The 16,967-nt window shown below is 44.3% G+C and overlaps 1 protein-coding gene across 5 annotated transcripts in view; it reads right to left on the reverse strand.

The window, feature by feature from the left end:
• The window catches only part of LOC138450042 (calcium-dependent protein kinase 5-like), a 599,861-nt gene that overhangs the window by 402,300 nt on the left and 180,594 nt on the right, over positions 1-16,967 (reverse strand). For all 5 annotated transcript variants that reach the window (XM_069604815.1, XM_069604816.1, XM_069604813.1 and 2 more), the window contains exon 3: positions 14,181-14,304. In XM_069604815.1, coding sequence (XP_069460916.1) covers positions 14,181-14,304 — 124 coding nt within the window. The remainder of the gene's footprint in view (positions 1-14,180; positions 14,305-16,967) is intronic.

Consider the following 16,967-nt stretch of genomic DNA (forward strand, 5'->3'; position numbering starts at 1 on the left):
TTGTCGGAACACTTGAGGTTGCATAATGTTCCTGTGTTCACTCCTTCCGGCCTTTTTGTCAGTTTTGGCTGTCCTTTGCCCTGGCGTTGTCCACTTTACAAAAACAGGATGGATAGGTCTGGTCACCGGGTGCTCCAGATTACAGGGCCGCTCCTGCTTGAGGCTCCTGGGGTTATTCTAGTATATCCTGCCTTTTGATATGCTGAAGCAATGTTGATAGCTTCTGCCAAGGAGGGTCGGTGGTGCTGTTGAACCCATCTTTCGACAAGGGTGGGTGGTGCCTCCAGGAATTGTTCAACACAACCTGTTCAAGTACTTCACGTAAAGTGGCAGTATATGGATGAATCAATTTCTCTGGCAGGTCTTTGACTCTATAGTACATCTGACGTGGGGTTTCACCTGGCTTTCATCAGGTCTCTCAAAACTTCATCCTGTAGGACTCCTCATCCAGTCTCAACCGGTCCAGCACAGCCCGTTTGATTTCAGCATGTGGGGTATCTCCATTCAGATTAACTGCCTGGCAAGTTCCTTGCATGACACCTGACAACAGGAGGTGCTATATACTGCCCCCACCTCTCTGGGGGGCCATTGGACAATGCAAGCGATACTTTCAAAACTCATTAAAAGAAATACATGGTCATCGCCTTCCCTGTATTTTTGTAATACTGACGAGGGTATTCGTGGTTGTCCCTGCACTGTCGTAATGCCGTAGTAGCGTTTCTTGCTGCTTGACTTACACCGTTGCTTGCTGATTTCCCTGAAACTGAATGGCTTGCTAAAATGCCTGACAGTCCACCACTGCGTGCTGGGTCTGCACCTGGATAAGCTTCTGTAGCTGCTGTTGACCCTCCGTCAGGGCTATTATAAGGTTCTCCATGGTGCTGTCAATCCCACTGCTGCCAGCACTTGTAGGATTGACAGAGGAGGCAGATGCAAATGGTAAGTTGAATTTCCACGTTTATTCAAGGGTATACCAAGTCAGAAAACAAAACAGAAAACAAAACATCAGTATTGGGTTACTTCACCCCCTTCAGTTCCTTAGGTCTTCTCTGGTTCAAATAGTCTCTATAAGGGTTCTTCTCCTTTCTCCTACAGCTCCTGATAGGCCCACCACTCCTCTAAGTCTTCTTCTGGCAGCAGGTTGTCCTGAAAGGCAAGAAATGCAGCTTTGTAAAAGGGATGTCCTCCCCTTTTATAGTTCCCTCTGGCAGTTGCAGCTAATCCAGTTCCTTCTTTCCTAAATCCACCAATCCCTTCTCTTCAGGGTAAGCCCTGCCCCCTGAGATAGCTGCTGTTCTCCCCTTGTGTCCTCTAGGACTGGACCACCTAGTCATGGCGTTCAGTCTATCCAGGTATGTTTGCTCCCTGTTAATTAGTCCTGGTCCCATCTCCGCTCTCATAGTAATTCCCCCCCCCCGGTGGGTTGGAGCAAAGCGCTAGTGTTTGCCATGTCCTCCCCGCGAGGCTCACTGTCCCCTGTGAGTTTTCCCGAAACAGTGTGTGCCTTCCTTGTTGTCGAGATGGCGTGTGCTGTCCATGCTGCTGGCATGGTATATTCCTGTGCAGCGCTTGCCATTTTCCAAAACACGTCAGCCGCCGCAATCTCTGCTGCTGCTGGCATGCTTTTCCCCAGTGTGATCATGTTCTCTGCTGCTGGTGTGCTTGTCCCCAGTGCGGTGATTGACGCTTCTCAAAACGTTCCCTGTTGCAGCCGCCTGCTGTCCCCCAGAGGCCACTTCGGCTGGTGATGCTGGGATGCAATACTCCCAATCCCCCCGATAAGGAGTACTCCTGTTCCTCACAATCTCATTAAGATCTTTGATTACAAATAACTTACTCTTCAGGTGATGTCACTTCCTGTGATGTCACTTCCTGCGATATTACCATATGCATATTAGGGGCCCCACACTTAATTTCCAGCACTTGGCCCAACAAATTCTAGGACCGGCCCTGCTCCTGCTAGCTGTGGGTTGGCTCTCCTGTTTTCAATCGCTGCAGCAGTATTTGGGGTTTTAGAGAATACATATCTCCTTTACATGATGTTACTTGTGGTGATGTTAATGTCAAAATGTTAGGCACTTCAAAACCTCTGTTATAAATTGGCTTTCTGGGTGAACTTGAGCTGTACCTGAACTCGGCACATGTCAAGTCAAGTAAAAGGGGTTCCCCAACAGAAAGAATTTTCATGTAACATAATCTCGTATTTAAAATGGAAGAAATCCTTGGGACGGTCTGGTGATTTTTACATATTCTGAACAGGGTCAATATTCAACAAATGATTACTAGCTAATGTGAGAAACCTGAGGGTATTCCCACAAGTAGATCTCGGGAATCCCTTGTTCAGGTGGTCAAGAAAGAACCTGCTCGCTCAAAGTCCAAACATGGGGTTAGATGAACAGAGGAGGATCACCAGGGTAAGGGAACCCGGGGTTATGCTCAGGGAAAGGCCCCAGGTGAAACACAGTAATATACTGAGGGAAAAGGAAAGGAGGACGAAATCACTGAGACCTTTTGAAGGCTACCATACATCTGCCTCGCCTCCTCCCATTAAAATCTCTTGTATCCAGATCCTATGACCGCCCCCGTACAAAACCAATCCCCTAAGATCTCCAGTCCGTTCGCACCGGAAGATTATCTACCCCAGAATCCATGTTTTCCTATGTCCTGCCCGAACATTCCCGGGCATTCTTCTCCACGTCCCTATGATAATTCTTACCCGAATACTCCCAGTCACTTTTCTTCCCGTCCCTCTGATTATTATTTGCTGTACTCCCATCGTGCTCAGATAAACTACAGTTCCAGCAATCCCCCTTGTTTATTTCACGATCCCAGCTATTCCCGTTTGCCCCACAAACCCTACCAATCCTGTTCCTCTAATTATAATGTTCCAACCTCTCAGTCGAATGTGCCTGATAACTACAATTTCCACAAACACTCCTACTCATTTTACAAAACCTACCCTTTCGAGATACAAGGATTATAATTCCAGGCAACACCTCTTTACCTTCCAACCCTGTAGGAAACTCTTTTTCCAACCCAAACACTTCTTAACATTGTGACAAACAACAGACTAACCCTAAAACTGTTTACCTGACATGTCCCGACACAAGGGTCAGGAAGAGTCAGGCAATTAACCAGAATCACACACACCTGAGGCCCCTTTACTTTTCCCACAGGTCGAGCAAGGTAGACCGCACGACGAGACAGTTAATATACCCCGGCCGTTCAAGAGAAGGAGAAAAGCAGTGAGAATCGAGAGGGTGGCAAGGAGGGAAGCGACCTTGCCCTTTCCGTCTCAAATCCGCGAAACTTTCAAGGAAGAAAACGTAAGATCGCGGACAATAGCTATAAAGTCCTGCAGCAGAAGTCAACGGTACATGGGGCATGCCTACGCCGATAGGCCGGACGAGGGAGACTCCTGCTACCGTGGTACTGGCCTTGACTCCAGAGGCGAGGAAAGCCAAGCAGTTCATCACAGCCAGTGAGTGGAAGGGGAAACTGATAAGAAACCGAACTGTTAAATGAAGCCCGCAAAGTGGCAGATTGAGAAGAGTATAAGGGGAAGATGACCGGCAGAGGGGACTGGCACCTAGTGGGTGCTGACCCGAGAAACTTTGGTCAATCCCGGGTTAATGGAAACTACTGATACCAGAAGGCCATAGGAGAGCCGCCAAGACAGATCAAAGTGGTCATACAGGAGGTCTAGCAAAATCCCTGTACAGTCAAAAGCCTTTGACCTACGAACTGTAGAGAAAATAAGGGAAGTGAATCCCACATGGTGAGAAAGCAAGGCAAGTGAATCCCGCAAACCTTGAAAGCAAAAGGAATTGCGAAGTTGCAAGAGTGAACATGGCAGAGGGATGCCAGTAAAAAGGGGCCAAGTCTAAAGTTCCAAGAAACAGTGTGTTGACAAACGTGAACCCGGCAGAGGAATGTCCATGGTGAACTGTTTATAAAGACATTAAGATTGGTGAATGCTGGAAAAGCCATAGTGAACCGGGCAGACGGAGGCTGGAAGCAAAGTGTGGTCTGCGCCCGGAAGAGGTAGACCTAGGGGTGAACCCATCACCCGAGAAATACGTAGAACAGAACTTTGTGTTTGTTGTTTTTGTAAACCTATCAGGCCTTCAGAACCAGTTGATTCAACCATCAAAGGCCCTGATATCGATATGAACTGTTTTAGGATCCAAGCCCTGAAGAGGGAGATCCAGGGGGTGAAAAGCTATCACCCAACACCACGTGGAACAAGGGTCAGCACCCAGAAGAGGGGGACCCAGGGGTGAGCAACTATCACTCACAATATTGTATAAAAGGAACTTTTTGTTTTTTTATTTTCTGACCCCCGAAGGCAAGAGACTTTTAAATGAAGAGACTGGACCATCGAGACTCCTGATAAGCTAAGAACAGAACTGTCATCACATGCTGGGAAAGCTTGAGAAGTGTGCTGTGCTAGAGGTTCCACCTTATCCCATGCTAAAAACGTGGGGAACGGAGACCCCTGGCTACTTGCATCCTGACTTATTATTTATGAACACTTCTTTCTTTCTTGAACCCTATCCCACACTTTTTCTATATTTAGTTGTAAGGACTTGGCAATAGTTTTTTTTTTAGCATAGGGTATTTATTTTGACAAGACGCTACAAGGACTGCCTTAATTTTCAATTTTTTAATTTTCCAATGGGGATGATGAGGAGGGAGGGCAGGGGGAGATGATGCAGAATCCATTGATCTAGTCAGCCTAGATGGCCCAGTAGAGGGTCCCTCTGGCTTGTAGGATTCAGTTGGGAACTGTATGTTTCATCTTGACATCCTTTCACACACACACACTTGTGAATGCAGTTCTTTGGCTGTGGTGGAGAGTTATGCGGATGCCTTCCCGCTCAATAAGCAAACCACTACTACTGGTAGCAAGATGATGTCAGAATGTCGCAGGCCATATTTGCCTTCGAAGTCTGCTACCACTCCTTTGATTGATCCCAAACTGGCATTTCTTTTCACTAGATATGGGAAGGATGGCACTAAGGGGATTGAGAATACCAGGGCCAGATTCCAGGATAATCTGATTTATATATCTGGGCCTGTTATTAAGATCTTAAACCTGGAGGAGAATGATGGCAAAGTTACAAGACATTTAGATTACAAGGAAGTACACCACTGAGTCCACTAGGCCTTATGCTTCCTAGGCCATCCAAACACTTCTATCTCCCATGAGGATTGAAGGGACATCCTTTTAAAGATCAGCCATAAGCTGGGAACCATAGCAGAGTCAAAGCAAGCCCCACTTCCGGCTCTCATTTGTTTGACGAGGAATTCATTAATGGAATTGGTGTTTTGCTGTCCTGACTGCTTGCCGCACAAGTGAGGACTTTGCAGTTCTAACAGTGTTGGTGACGACAGAGATTTGGAGTAGCCCCTCCCACCACGCCTACTTAAAGCACGGCCATGCGCACCTGCGTGCGCACACCCTGAAGTGCACAGGAAGTGCTGTTTTGCTGTCCTGACTGCTTGGCGCACGAGTGACCGTGCCCATAGATCTTGTGCATGAAAAACAATTAGTAAGCCTGGTTCATTAAGCGAAATAAATATGACAAAAATGTCTACGTTCTTTGCTAAGAAAGGGGGCAATGAAGTTTAGGTGATGAGTCTTACTGAAGAAGAGCAAGCGATAACTGCATTTGTTAATGATTTTAGTGCTGCTCTACCATGCATAGGCACCAAATTGATCTCAAATGTGTTGTATCAGCTGGCAATCATGGCAAATAATGGGAAAGATGGTACTAATGGTGGGCACCAGATGGAACCTGATCACCCAGGGACCCAGGTGGGTGGGCCGGAACCGCTGAGGGATCCAGGGGTGGAGGCAGCGGTGAAGGGACAAACAATGTCATGGTGTAGAAGGTATCATGAAGAAACTGGCTGGTGAGAAAGATACAAATGGTAAATGTAGAATTGAGGATAGTGAAGTGCTGAGCACATTAAGCACAGTGGAGCAAGACAATATAGCTGTTGAAGACATGTTCCCAATAGATCAACAGCGTGTGCTTACATTCCAAAAGGCATAGAGAAAAGAGCAGTTGCAGAGGTACTTAATGAAGGCGATAGATCGATCCAGCATTCTGATACCATGTCTCGAGATGTGCATGAATGGGGGAATGATGCGTTTGTGGCTCCTGCCACTACCACTAGATTTGAGATTAATGAGGCTACAGGAATTATTATGAAGGCAGGTTGTATGGGTGAAGAAGTGGTGCATCATAGTACAATGTATGAGAGTAGTTCAGTTTCAGGCGAGCGGGTCAAAAGTGATAATCAGTGTAATCTAGACATTAGTAACACAAGTATCACGTCACATGCAATGTTTGATGTTTTTGAGAAACTATTATCAGCTGTAGTGAACAAATGTGAGAACATTGAAAGGAAACCCGATGTGCAATCTATACTACGTCACAAAAGCATCAACAGAGGCAGGAAATTGGTGAGAGACTGTAGTATGAATACAGAGGGGGATATTGCATATGTGAGAGACATACTTAGGAATGGTGAGGAAGATGTGTTACAAGAAAGTGTGAGACAGATGGAAATGGATGAGAGAAATAATGTGAGAGAATGTGGCAGGAATAAGACGACACGCGCGAGGAAGAACATAACAAAGACCCGCTATAGAAATAGAGATGAAACTGGCAAGAGGAATGGGAAGAAAATCTCCCAGGCAATTATGTATGGTGGGCAAAGGTGCAATCAAACTAATAATGGGTGCATAATCTTTGACAAGGAGGTAGTGATCAAAGAGGGAGAAAGGGTGAATTAAATACCCCTCACTAAAAATATCAAGAAGAAAGGGCAAATAGACAATCTACCATCCCAAGCATGTAGAAATGAGAATGAGCATATAGTAGTGATTCACAAAGATGAAGACGCAGTGGTAAATAGACAGAGAAAAATAAAGAAGAAAGTAAATGACATATGTCAATATATGTCAGGATTGACAGAAGACGGTAAAAGGCTACAACCTTCAACAAGGCAGGGTGTGCGAAAAGTAACAGAAGCTAGAAAGAAGAAAGCTAGGAAGAATAATGGAGTGCAACACTGGCCTCATTACACGAATGGCGGTAAGGGATTACCGGCACTGGTAAGGGCACCAGTGCCGGTAATCCCTTACCGCCCTAATACGAGGTCCCTCAGCGGGTCCCGTCCTTAACGTGTGGTCAGACCACACGTTAAGGACGGGACCCGCTGAGGGACTTCAGAGCAAATAACAGTACCGCTAATTGCGGTACCGTTATTTGCTCCTTCCCCATTCCCATTGAGCCCTATGGGGGCTCAAATGGGAATGGGGAAGGGCCATGGTGAATGGGGAATTACCGCCCCCGCCAACTCTGGAATGGAGCGATAATTCCGCCATTCACCATGCCGGACTCCGGCGGCAACCATGGTGCTACTAGAGCCATGGTTACCGCCATCCGTGTAATGAGGCCCACAGCAATTCAAGGTATCGTTATGGAGGCTACTGAAACGCACAGAAATATTGAGAGTATTGAACTATTTAAGATCAATTAGAAGGAAACCAAAAGGTTACGTGGAATGGGTAGACAGGAAGAATAATAAGTTCAGTGGAGAGTGGCAGACAGCAAATGACAAAACTGGTAGTGCAGAATAATGGATCTAGAGACAGGAGTGTTGAGGCTAGACAAACAGAGAACAAGATAAGAGCCATACAATTCCAAACATTAGACAGTGCCAATGACAAGGTATTGTTGAACAGGGAGCGGATTATAAAACTTCTCCACACAATAGTCCCCCTACGTCCATTACTTCTGATGATATTCGTGTTGTCGATCAATTGGTTGCCACCGAGGTAGTGACAACCAATGTCTGGTGTACTACCATATCTACTCTGGAGTACGTAATGCAATATAAAAGTTATTTTCTCAGACTAGGCTACTCTTGTAAAGAGATACTAAGGAAGGCTGTTAAATATGATATAGGTGGAGATCGGATCCAAAAGAGGACTGCGATTGGGTGTAACGTCAGGGGGCAGTACGGAAAAGGGGGAAATAGTGAAAGAGCTAAGAAAGGTAGGGATGAGCAAAAGGATATAGGCGAAGAAATGAGTGACAAAGATAAAACTGAGGTACCAGAAGGATATTGGCAATGGTTGCCGGTGGCATTTAAAGGTCAGTTAACTAAGAACTTTCGATTATGGCAATATTATCATGTCCTGGTATACTAGAGGTAATTCACATTACTCGATTGAAGAAGGCCTATTGGCTAGTATGCAGTTGTTTTTTGTTGTGGCGCTCCAAGAGACTTGGATGTGGGTTGTGTGTGAAATAGATGGGCAGAGTACAGTGCAGAGTTTGGCTGCTAAGGGCCCTATCGGACGACCCAGGGGAGGCCTGTTGGTGTTGGTAAGGCACCCCTGGGTTGCCTGCAAGACTTTATGGTCTACTGCTATGGTCCTAGCAGTGACAATACGATGCAACCTGCCCCAGACCAATATCATGTTAGTGGGGAATGTTTACAGTTCTCCAAATGGGGTGAAAAACAAGGTTAACATAGCAGCTATATCCCGCATAGTAGAAAAATGTGACAGTGAGGTCCCCATTTTCGTGCTTGGTGACCTTAATGGCAGATTTGGGCTCAATAAAACATGGCAGTATGAGAAATATACATCATGACCGTCTATTGACATAGTGTTTAACAAGCAAGGGAAAGGTTGGGCCAAATTGTTTCAGGCATAAAGCATGAGCATGTTGAATGGTAACTGTGAAAGTGATGCGAACAGGGCAGTTACTCGAGTGTCAAAAGTATGTCTACCATTGACTATATCTTGGTAAATGAGAGGGACCTTGAGCTAGTCTTGCACATGATGATAGGGACATGTGAGGAAAGTGACCATCTGCCCCTATATGTTTTGTTCTCTAAGAAGGAAAGTAAGAGTCATTATGAATTGAATGGTAACATCTGCGTTGGCAATGGAATGAATTGGATTAAATTGAATCCAAGTAAATTGGAGAAAGGAAAGTTCGTAGCGGAGCATGAGTTTCCTAGAAAGTATGCGAGAGTTGATAGTCATGGATGAGCCTCTGGCTCTAAAGCATTTTGAGTACATCCTTACAGCCATTAAGGCTGCCTACTCCAATAAAATATTGTACACAAGTGTGAGTGAAAGATGGAATAAAGCGCAGAATAACAGACCGCAGTTTGACCAAGTCATCCGCGAAGCAAATCAAAAATGGAGAACCATAGAGATACTTAAACGGAGTGAATATGCAGATGCTCCCTCTCGAATTAAGAAGGTGAAAAGTGATTTCCGTAAATGGTTACGCCAGCATAGAGCTAATGCTTTGAATGAGGTATGGCAGATGCTAGCAAACTGTGCAAGAGAGAATAATAATACAGGAGTTTGGTCAGTTGTGAATGGTGCCAAAAAAATAGAACTTGCCCATCAACAGTGTAAGTCAAAACAGGTGGATGACCCATGTGGAAATGACGCTTATGGGCCAAGATTTGGATGATGAAGCATATGTAACCCAGGAGGAACATTGGATTGGTCAGTATACTGTTAGTGAGCTCACAAAAATGACTGAAGTGCTTCCTGCCTCTCGAGAGGTGGCACCTGATGGAACATGCACCACAATTGTAGAGTTAATTAGGTGCACTGACAATGGAGAAAACTTTGGAGTGATGGGACACCTCAGGTCCACCTATAAGAAATGGTCCCATGACAGAGAATATGAGTGGACAAGTTATACACAAGCAAGGATAAAGCGTAACCTGAAACACGTGATACAAAGTGCTGGAACGGAAAGGGACATGGTATGATTGGCGACCAATACTAAAAGCGGCATGTTTATACAGCAGTGGTTAGAGCGTACAAAAGTGTACAAAAGCCCTCAAATATTTGGGTGCTTTTCCAAATAGTAAGACAGTTAGACAATGGGCCTCATTACGAATGTTGCGGTAAGGCAACAGCGGCGCCGGTAGTGCTACCGGCGCTGTTGTTACCATGCCGCCACATTACGAGTTCTGCTCGCGGGTGCCGCTCTGGACACCTGGTCAGACCAGGCGTGCAGAGCGGCACCCGCAAGCCGAACCTGATGGTAGCAACGGTACCGTTATGAACAGTACCGCTGCTACCATCCTACCCATTCCCATTGAGCCCTATGGGGACTCAAATGATGAGGGGGACATACCGGCTCCAGTTCCCGCGCAAGGGGAATTACCGGGTCCGCCGAGGTCAGAATGGCCCGGTGATTCCCCTTTCGCGGGAGCCATGGTCGAGTTTGGGGGTAGCCATGCCGGTAAAACCGGCATGGCTACCTCCAACTTCGTAATGAGGCCCACTATCTATTGTTTAAATGTAATGCTTCAAAGACACTTGAAATTGTTGGTGCTAAACTTGGCATTGCGAGATCCTGTCGGTGGTGTAGATTATGTGGGGATTTGGGCATTGAAACAGCTGAACACATGTTATGCCACTGTAAGAGCCTCCTAGTGTTAAGAATTAAACATTTGAAGGCATACAACAATTTCACCTGACTATAAGTATTTTAATGTGGTGTGGAAAAAACTATTAGAGGGCAATGATGTGAATGTAATCTATCACATGATGACATTTTATGATATATGTATGAATGTACTTAGCCAACTTTCATATGGTATATTTTAGTGTTGGCCCTTTTCATCTGTAATGTATAGCTTAATGCAAGGACTGTTTTAAGTACAATTTTTTAAATATGATGGAGCATGATGATTATATGTAAAGCCAGTTGATGGCTGAATGCATATTATTAAATAAATACATTAATGAGTTGGCTAGGTACAGTCAGTATCTTCACCTCGTTAGACAAGACCCGGCTTCTCTTAAGGAAATATTGACCCCCTTGGGTTTCTAAAAGGGCCAGCCTGATATGCAGGCCAGCATTCCCCCTGAAACCTAGGTCAGATTTTTGCCTGCAGTGGGCTTTCAACCTTAGATCCAAGGGCCCCATATGCACAGGTAGAAGCACTGGATTTACCAAGGGTGAGTACGACTTTTCCTACATCACCACCTTTACCTTGGGGAGGTAGGTGAGATGAAGCTCTTTATAAACAACTGGTGTATCATTTCTGCAGATGAGTGGATGCTCCAGACTATTTTGGGGTTTTGTTTGGAGTTGCTGGTGCTCCCACTTGTCAGGACAAGGGCTCTCTCAGGGTGATGTTTACTCTAAGGAAAATCTGTCATTTATCTGGCAGGAGGTGTAATATTTGCTTCAGAACACCTCAGAACGGCTTCATCAGCAATATAATCTTGGTCGAGAAGGAAAAGAGCCTGTGATAAATCTGGTACACATGAACGGGTCTGTGATCTATGATCATTTCAAGATGGCGATGATTGTCGCGTTGAAAGACGTATTGAGGCCAGGAGATTGGTTGGTTCAGCTATATCACAGGGACACCTATCTTAAAGTCCTGATACAGGTGTATCATAGGAGGTATCCACAGTTTTGGTGGTGGGGGTCCACCTTCCAGTTCACTTCCCTGCCCTTCGGTCTCTCTTCAGTGACGTGGGTATTCACCAAACTGTTGAGGCCAGTGGCTGCCTTCATAAGTGTGAGGGGGGTTCAGACTACTCACTTACCTGGATGACATGTTGATCATGGGAGGTCAGCTCAGGAAGTCAGTTTCCACTCTTGCTTGATGGTCATCCTTTTTCAGTTCCTGGGGTTTGTCATAAACACGGAGAAGTGGGAGCTGACTTTATCTCACCACATGCCGTTCCTAGGATTGCTGATAAACTGCAGGACTGCATCCTTTAGAAGTGCAGGGATTTACACCCGTTGGTAATCTCATTGAGACACTGAGCTTGACTTATAGGGCTCCCCTCCTCCTAAATTAGGGGATCTTCCTGGAATCTCTGCATTACAGGGATAAGGCAGAGGTTAGGTTATTCAAGATGGACATCTATCTCCATCGAAGCAAAAAGAGTTAGAATGGTGGCTGACTCACATGGACGCGTGCAACGGAAGGGCCATCTTTGCTTCATCCCTACTCTGCAATTAGAATCCGAAGCAAGTCTGAGGAGTTGAAGGGGCAATATGGGGCCAACCTTAATTGGAAGACTATGGTCACTGCGGCAGTCCCTTTAGCATATCAATTATTTGGAGATTTGTGCAGGATCCTTTGTGATCAGGTGCTTTGCAGAACGATTATTACACTGCGTTGTGCATCTGCTGATAGACGATGCCATAAAGGTCAGATATATGAGCAAGCTAGCGGTACATGGTTCAGGTGTCTAGCAGAATTGGCCAGGAATTTTGGGGAGTTTTGCCTACAATATCACATCAAGCTGCAGGCAGTATATCTCCTACGACAATGAATCTGGTGGCATATTTGTGCTGTCATTAGCTGTGAAAGCTAGTGATTGGAAATTTCATGCCCTTCATGTTAACATCTTTGCATCCTGTCTCAAAATCCATCTGCCAGCATTTTTCGGGTGGAGGGGAGACCCCTTTGCTACGGTCACGAACGCACTCTCTCTGACATGTGTCAAGGAGATTTACTGTTCATTCCCCCATTCTAGATGCTAGCACAGACACTTTTACATGCGCAGTTCTAAGGCACAAGGCACAAACCTACTGCTCATAAACTCATTTTGACTGGCTCAGCAATGGTACCCTTTGGCGTTGCAACTGACCATGGACAATTCATTTCGACAGCCGTGTTTTTAAAGTTATCACAAGACCACCATACCTGATGGTGAAAGAGGCCAACCTTCGGCTGATGGCCTGCAGAATTTAAAGAACAGATAATTCCGAGGGCATTTCAAGAGAGGCTGCATATTTTATATGCCACTCGCGGCCCCCCTGTACTTATAGGGCCTGCGTTTCCACAACGAAAGGTACGCTGATGTTTATCAAGGCATTGGATTTAGCTCAAGTAGCACATTTTCTTGCTGATATTTTCTTTATTTTGTTACCATAGTTTAAACACACTGATTTGTTTCCAGCCATGAATGTGTTCAGGGCTTCCCCTTTGGGTGAACATCCTCTCATTGGCCATTTGCTGAAGGAGGTTAGGTTTCACCGCCCCCTAAGCGTAAGTATTCCTCTTTGTGGGTTGTGAGCTTGGTCCTTTCCTTTTTCAGGGACTGTCTAGATGACTGTTACTTTTTGCCCCTGCAAGCCCCTTCTGTTAAATTGGTTATGCTTATGTGCTTATCTGCTTGGTGTCCTTTACAAGAGTGGTGGATGTTTTCGTTCTGGAGCATTCAAAGTTTTTCTTTTTTTTCCTGAGCGAGTGAATTTTCATGTACATCATGAAACAAAGATGGGTTTTGGGATAACTGAACTTCCGTATTTGTTTGATTTCCTTCATCTATGTTGTCTTCTGGTTGTGGTCTCCTCCCCTACTTTGGCCAGATGGGTGACATATGTTATATCTCTGGGAGAGGTGGGCATTTCAGTCTTTAGTGTTCACTAATCCAGGGGTGCAATGGCCTCTAAGGCATACTGGTCTGGAGCTAGGCTGGACAAATTCTTTGGTCTGCACATTGTGTAATGAACACATCTTTCATGTTTTATATTGTAAACCAGTGGCTCATGCTACAAAGGTGATTTTGAATCAACTTTGAACATTCAAGAAGAAGCCTGCATGCCATTAAATAAAATGCCAATTATTCCTAGTAAGGTATGACTGAGGGTCAGGACTCTATTAAGGGCACAGAGGCAAGTATTATCTTACCCTACTTTTCCCCTCTTTTGATTTGCTATATTATCATTTTAGTGCCCAAGAACTTTAAAAACCTGCAGAGTTTCTTCTGGTGCGGTAGGATCCAGAAATGATGCTCCTTCCTTTGCAAGGTGGATTCTGTGGTTCATCTGCTTGCTGCTGTTTCTTCCGCAGGTGGTTTCAGGGAATTTTGAAGGTAGTCATTGTGAAAAGAAGATACTAAATAGATAATGGACACTGATAAAGGGACTTGGTACAGGGGAATGGGTGAGCATCAGGATGGGGATTACAGAAGTTGTAATATGATTGTAGTTTGTTTAAAAGTTCGTTTTCTTGCATACTCGTTTCCGTGCTATTTATAGAATTCCAAATCTTTGTCTTAACTATTAATAATCGACATGATGTAGATAAATCCAGTGGCAAACTTTATCAACAGATATAAAATAACTTTTCTTATACATCACCTGGCCCCCATAGATGAGCTCCTCCAGATTACGTCCTTCAATAAGTTCCAGTGGAATGTGCCATGCATCACCACGCTTCACTGGCGGACCCAACAGCTTTACCACGTTCTTGTGATTTAACTTCCTAGAAAAATATACAGATATTTTCAGAGTAAAGTCAAATAATCACATGCATAGATATTATGTGTTACGGTGTGTTGTACGTATTATAGAATGCATATATGCCTACAGATGACTTCTTAGCACTAAGTCAGGTCAGAGGGTGAGAATGATGGAGTCCAGTCTAAAGTGAATAATAAAAAGCTGGATCTTCAACTTGCGCTTAAACGTTCCAAAGTGATCAATTTCTCTAAGAGGAAGAGGTGGGGAGTTCCAAGCGAAAGGGGCCCGTTAGCTAAAAGCTTTGCCACCTGATATCGACCTTGACAAAAAATGGTTTATCAATCTACGATGTCTAGCTGGCTCTATCGTGGCTGGAGGAATCTGGCTAACACACTGTTGTGTGCCTTCTTACACAACCACAGTTATCACATTTCCATTCAATAATGACAGGAGACAGCCTGCATGTCTGAACTCATTTTATTCCATATCTTAACTGACTGCCCTTCACTTCTTTTCCTGTCATACCCATTCTAGTTCTATTCTCCCTTCATTCCACATTCTACAAGCCACAACATCCCCCCCTTGCTTATCATCTAGGTTCATCGAGCCTTACAATCCACTCTAGAGGTGGAGAACTGTTTGCAGTGAAAAGTAAACCCTTCAGCCTCCAAACCTCCACCTCCCTTCTTGGGTAAATGATTCAGAAGCCTAGTGCAAGAATGTGAAAGCGTGTCCATCATGCTGCATCAATTGCTGAATTCACCCCCATCAAAACAAAAACATAATATAACATGACTGTATGGCACCCAGCGGAGCTGCATCCAAGGTAGGAAAAAAAACAATGAGATTCCAAAACAAATCCAGGCTGCCTTTAGCAGGAATTAGACCACTATCAATTGTTTGATGCAGTTTTAAGAGATTGGAGCCCACAAAGTTAGTTATACCCATTAATCTATGCAACATAACAGCAGGACCAATTATTTCCTTTGTGCCTTCACCTGTCTTCTGAGACTTTTCTTTTTGGGACCTAGAACTTGCAATAAGTAAATATGTTTAAAAAAGAAACATAAATACTGTCAAATTGGTCTATAAGGTAATCGGGAGATTTACTGAGAAGCTGGTGCTTATAAAAGGCCTTTAAGGTACAGGAAGTCCTAGTTACGCAGGATATAGTTCAAGGAGTATGAACTTGACACATTTCCATTTGCTTTAATTGGTTATTTTTTTCAATGCACACTTTTTCACTTTTCAATTTTAACTGTTTTTAAATTCAGTGCATCAGCATAATTCGAGGGGAACACAGAGGTGAATGAGTTTGCAGTACTTTTTCTGCAATGAAAAATGGTTCAATTAATATTCTGCATTAAAAAGACTGGGTACCCCAGTCACATGGGTCTTTTCATTGATAACGCCCGGTTGTTCTTTATTTAAGACAATGGGTAACCTTATAATTTACATGTCTTGGTACATGTCTTGGTTCATTCCGATCAGTGTAACAATCTCCCAAGACCAGCTGAAAAGGAAGAAGGGGTTTGGGCAACCCACACCAGGCTGATAACATTACCTTGCAGGAAATGGGCTCCAGTCCTGAGTTCCGTTTGCACCACCATCTTTAACCATAACAAGATGCACTAGATGTTACCCTCTTGTAGCACAATGTGACACATAACCCCTGAATGATACAATAGTACAAACCAGATACCAGGCCAGCAATGGGTCACATAAAGGGGGAAAAGAAAAATACTCAGAATGACCTCAACTATTTAAATTGTGCTCTAGCACTTAATTGATGAAATTCATATATTGTTAGTCATGGTATTTTATCATTAATTTATATTTTTATTTTGTATATGAATTTTATGTATATCTACGAATTTATATTTATATATTGAACATTTGCAGTTTGAAAGAAATTATAACATCGATGTTCTGGAACAAGACTGGCAAGAAATGAATATAGATACCAGCTGGCCGGGCCTAACCAAATTTAAATCCAAATCAAGATTTAATCCAGTTTTGAATCCAAGAGGCCATATGGAAGCCTTCCAAGACTTGGTGATTAGTGATCTTAAAAAAATAAAGCATAAATGTCGCAAGTCTGCCAATAACTTAACCTCTGTCCAATATAGTACTGTTCAACATTTGGCAGCACAGACCGAGATTATCATTAAACCGTCGGACAAAGGTACCAATATAGTCATCATGGACCGTGATGACTATATTAAAGAGGCTGAAAGACAATTACAAGACAAAAAATGTTATGCTCTATTAACAGAGAATCCCTATGGTAATTTCACGACACGTGACCCAGAACCCCACTGGCATGGTCACATGTCAGGAATCAAGGGAGGTTGATTCCGTCTCCGTATTGTCAGAGACAGTATGGACGTTCCAGAGTACGAAGTACACACACACGCTCACAGAGGCCAACACATAAAACCCCTTTTAGGGAGAAAGGAACATCTTACAGACCCCAGCCAATAAGAAAGTACACCTCTTTCTCTTCCCGGTGGAGGTTGCCATGGAAATTGAGTGCGAGACACCAATGCATCCGACGTCAGACGCACGTTACGATCATGTGACCGTAGCTTCATAAAACTCCTCCTCTCCCGACACTCAATGCTTCTGATTAGTTGCGAACTATGTTTTGTTCTTGCTGTCAAGTTGCCTACTTTGTGATTATTG

This window comes from Ambystoma mexicanum, chromosome 1p (assembly GCF_040938575.1).
Source record: "Ambystoma mexicanum isolate Mex_15411 chromosome 1p, UKY_AmexF1_1, whole genome shotgun sequence".
NCBI classification, from domain to species: Eukaryota; Metazoa; Chordata; class Amphibia; order Caudata; family Ambystomatidae; genus Ambystoma; species Ambystoma mexicanum.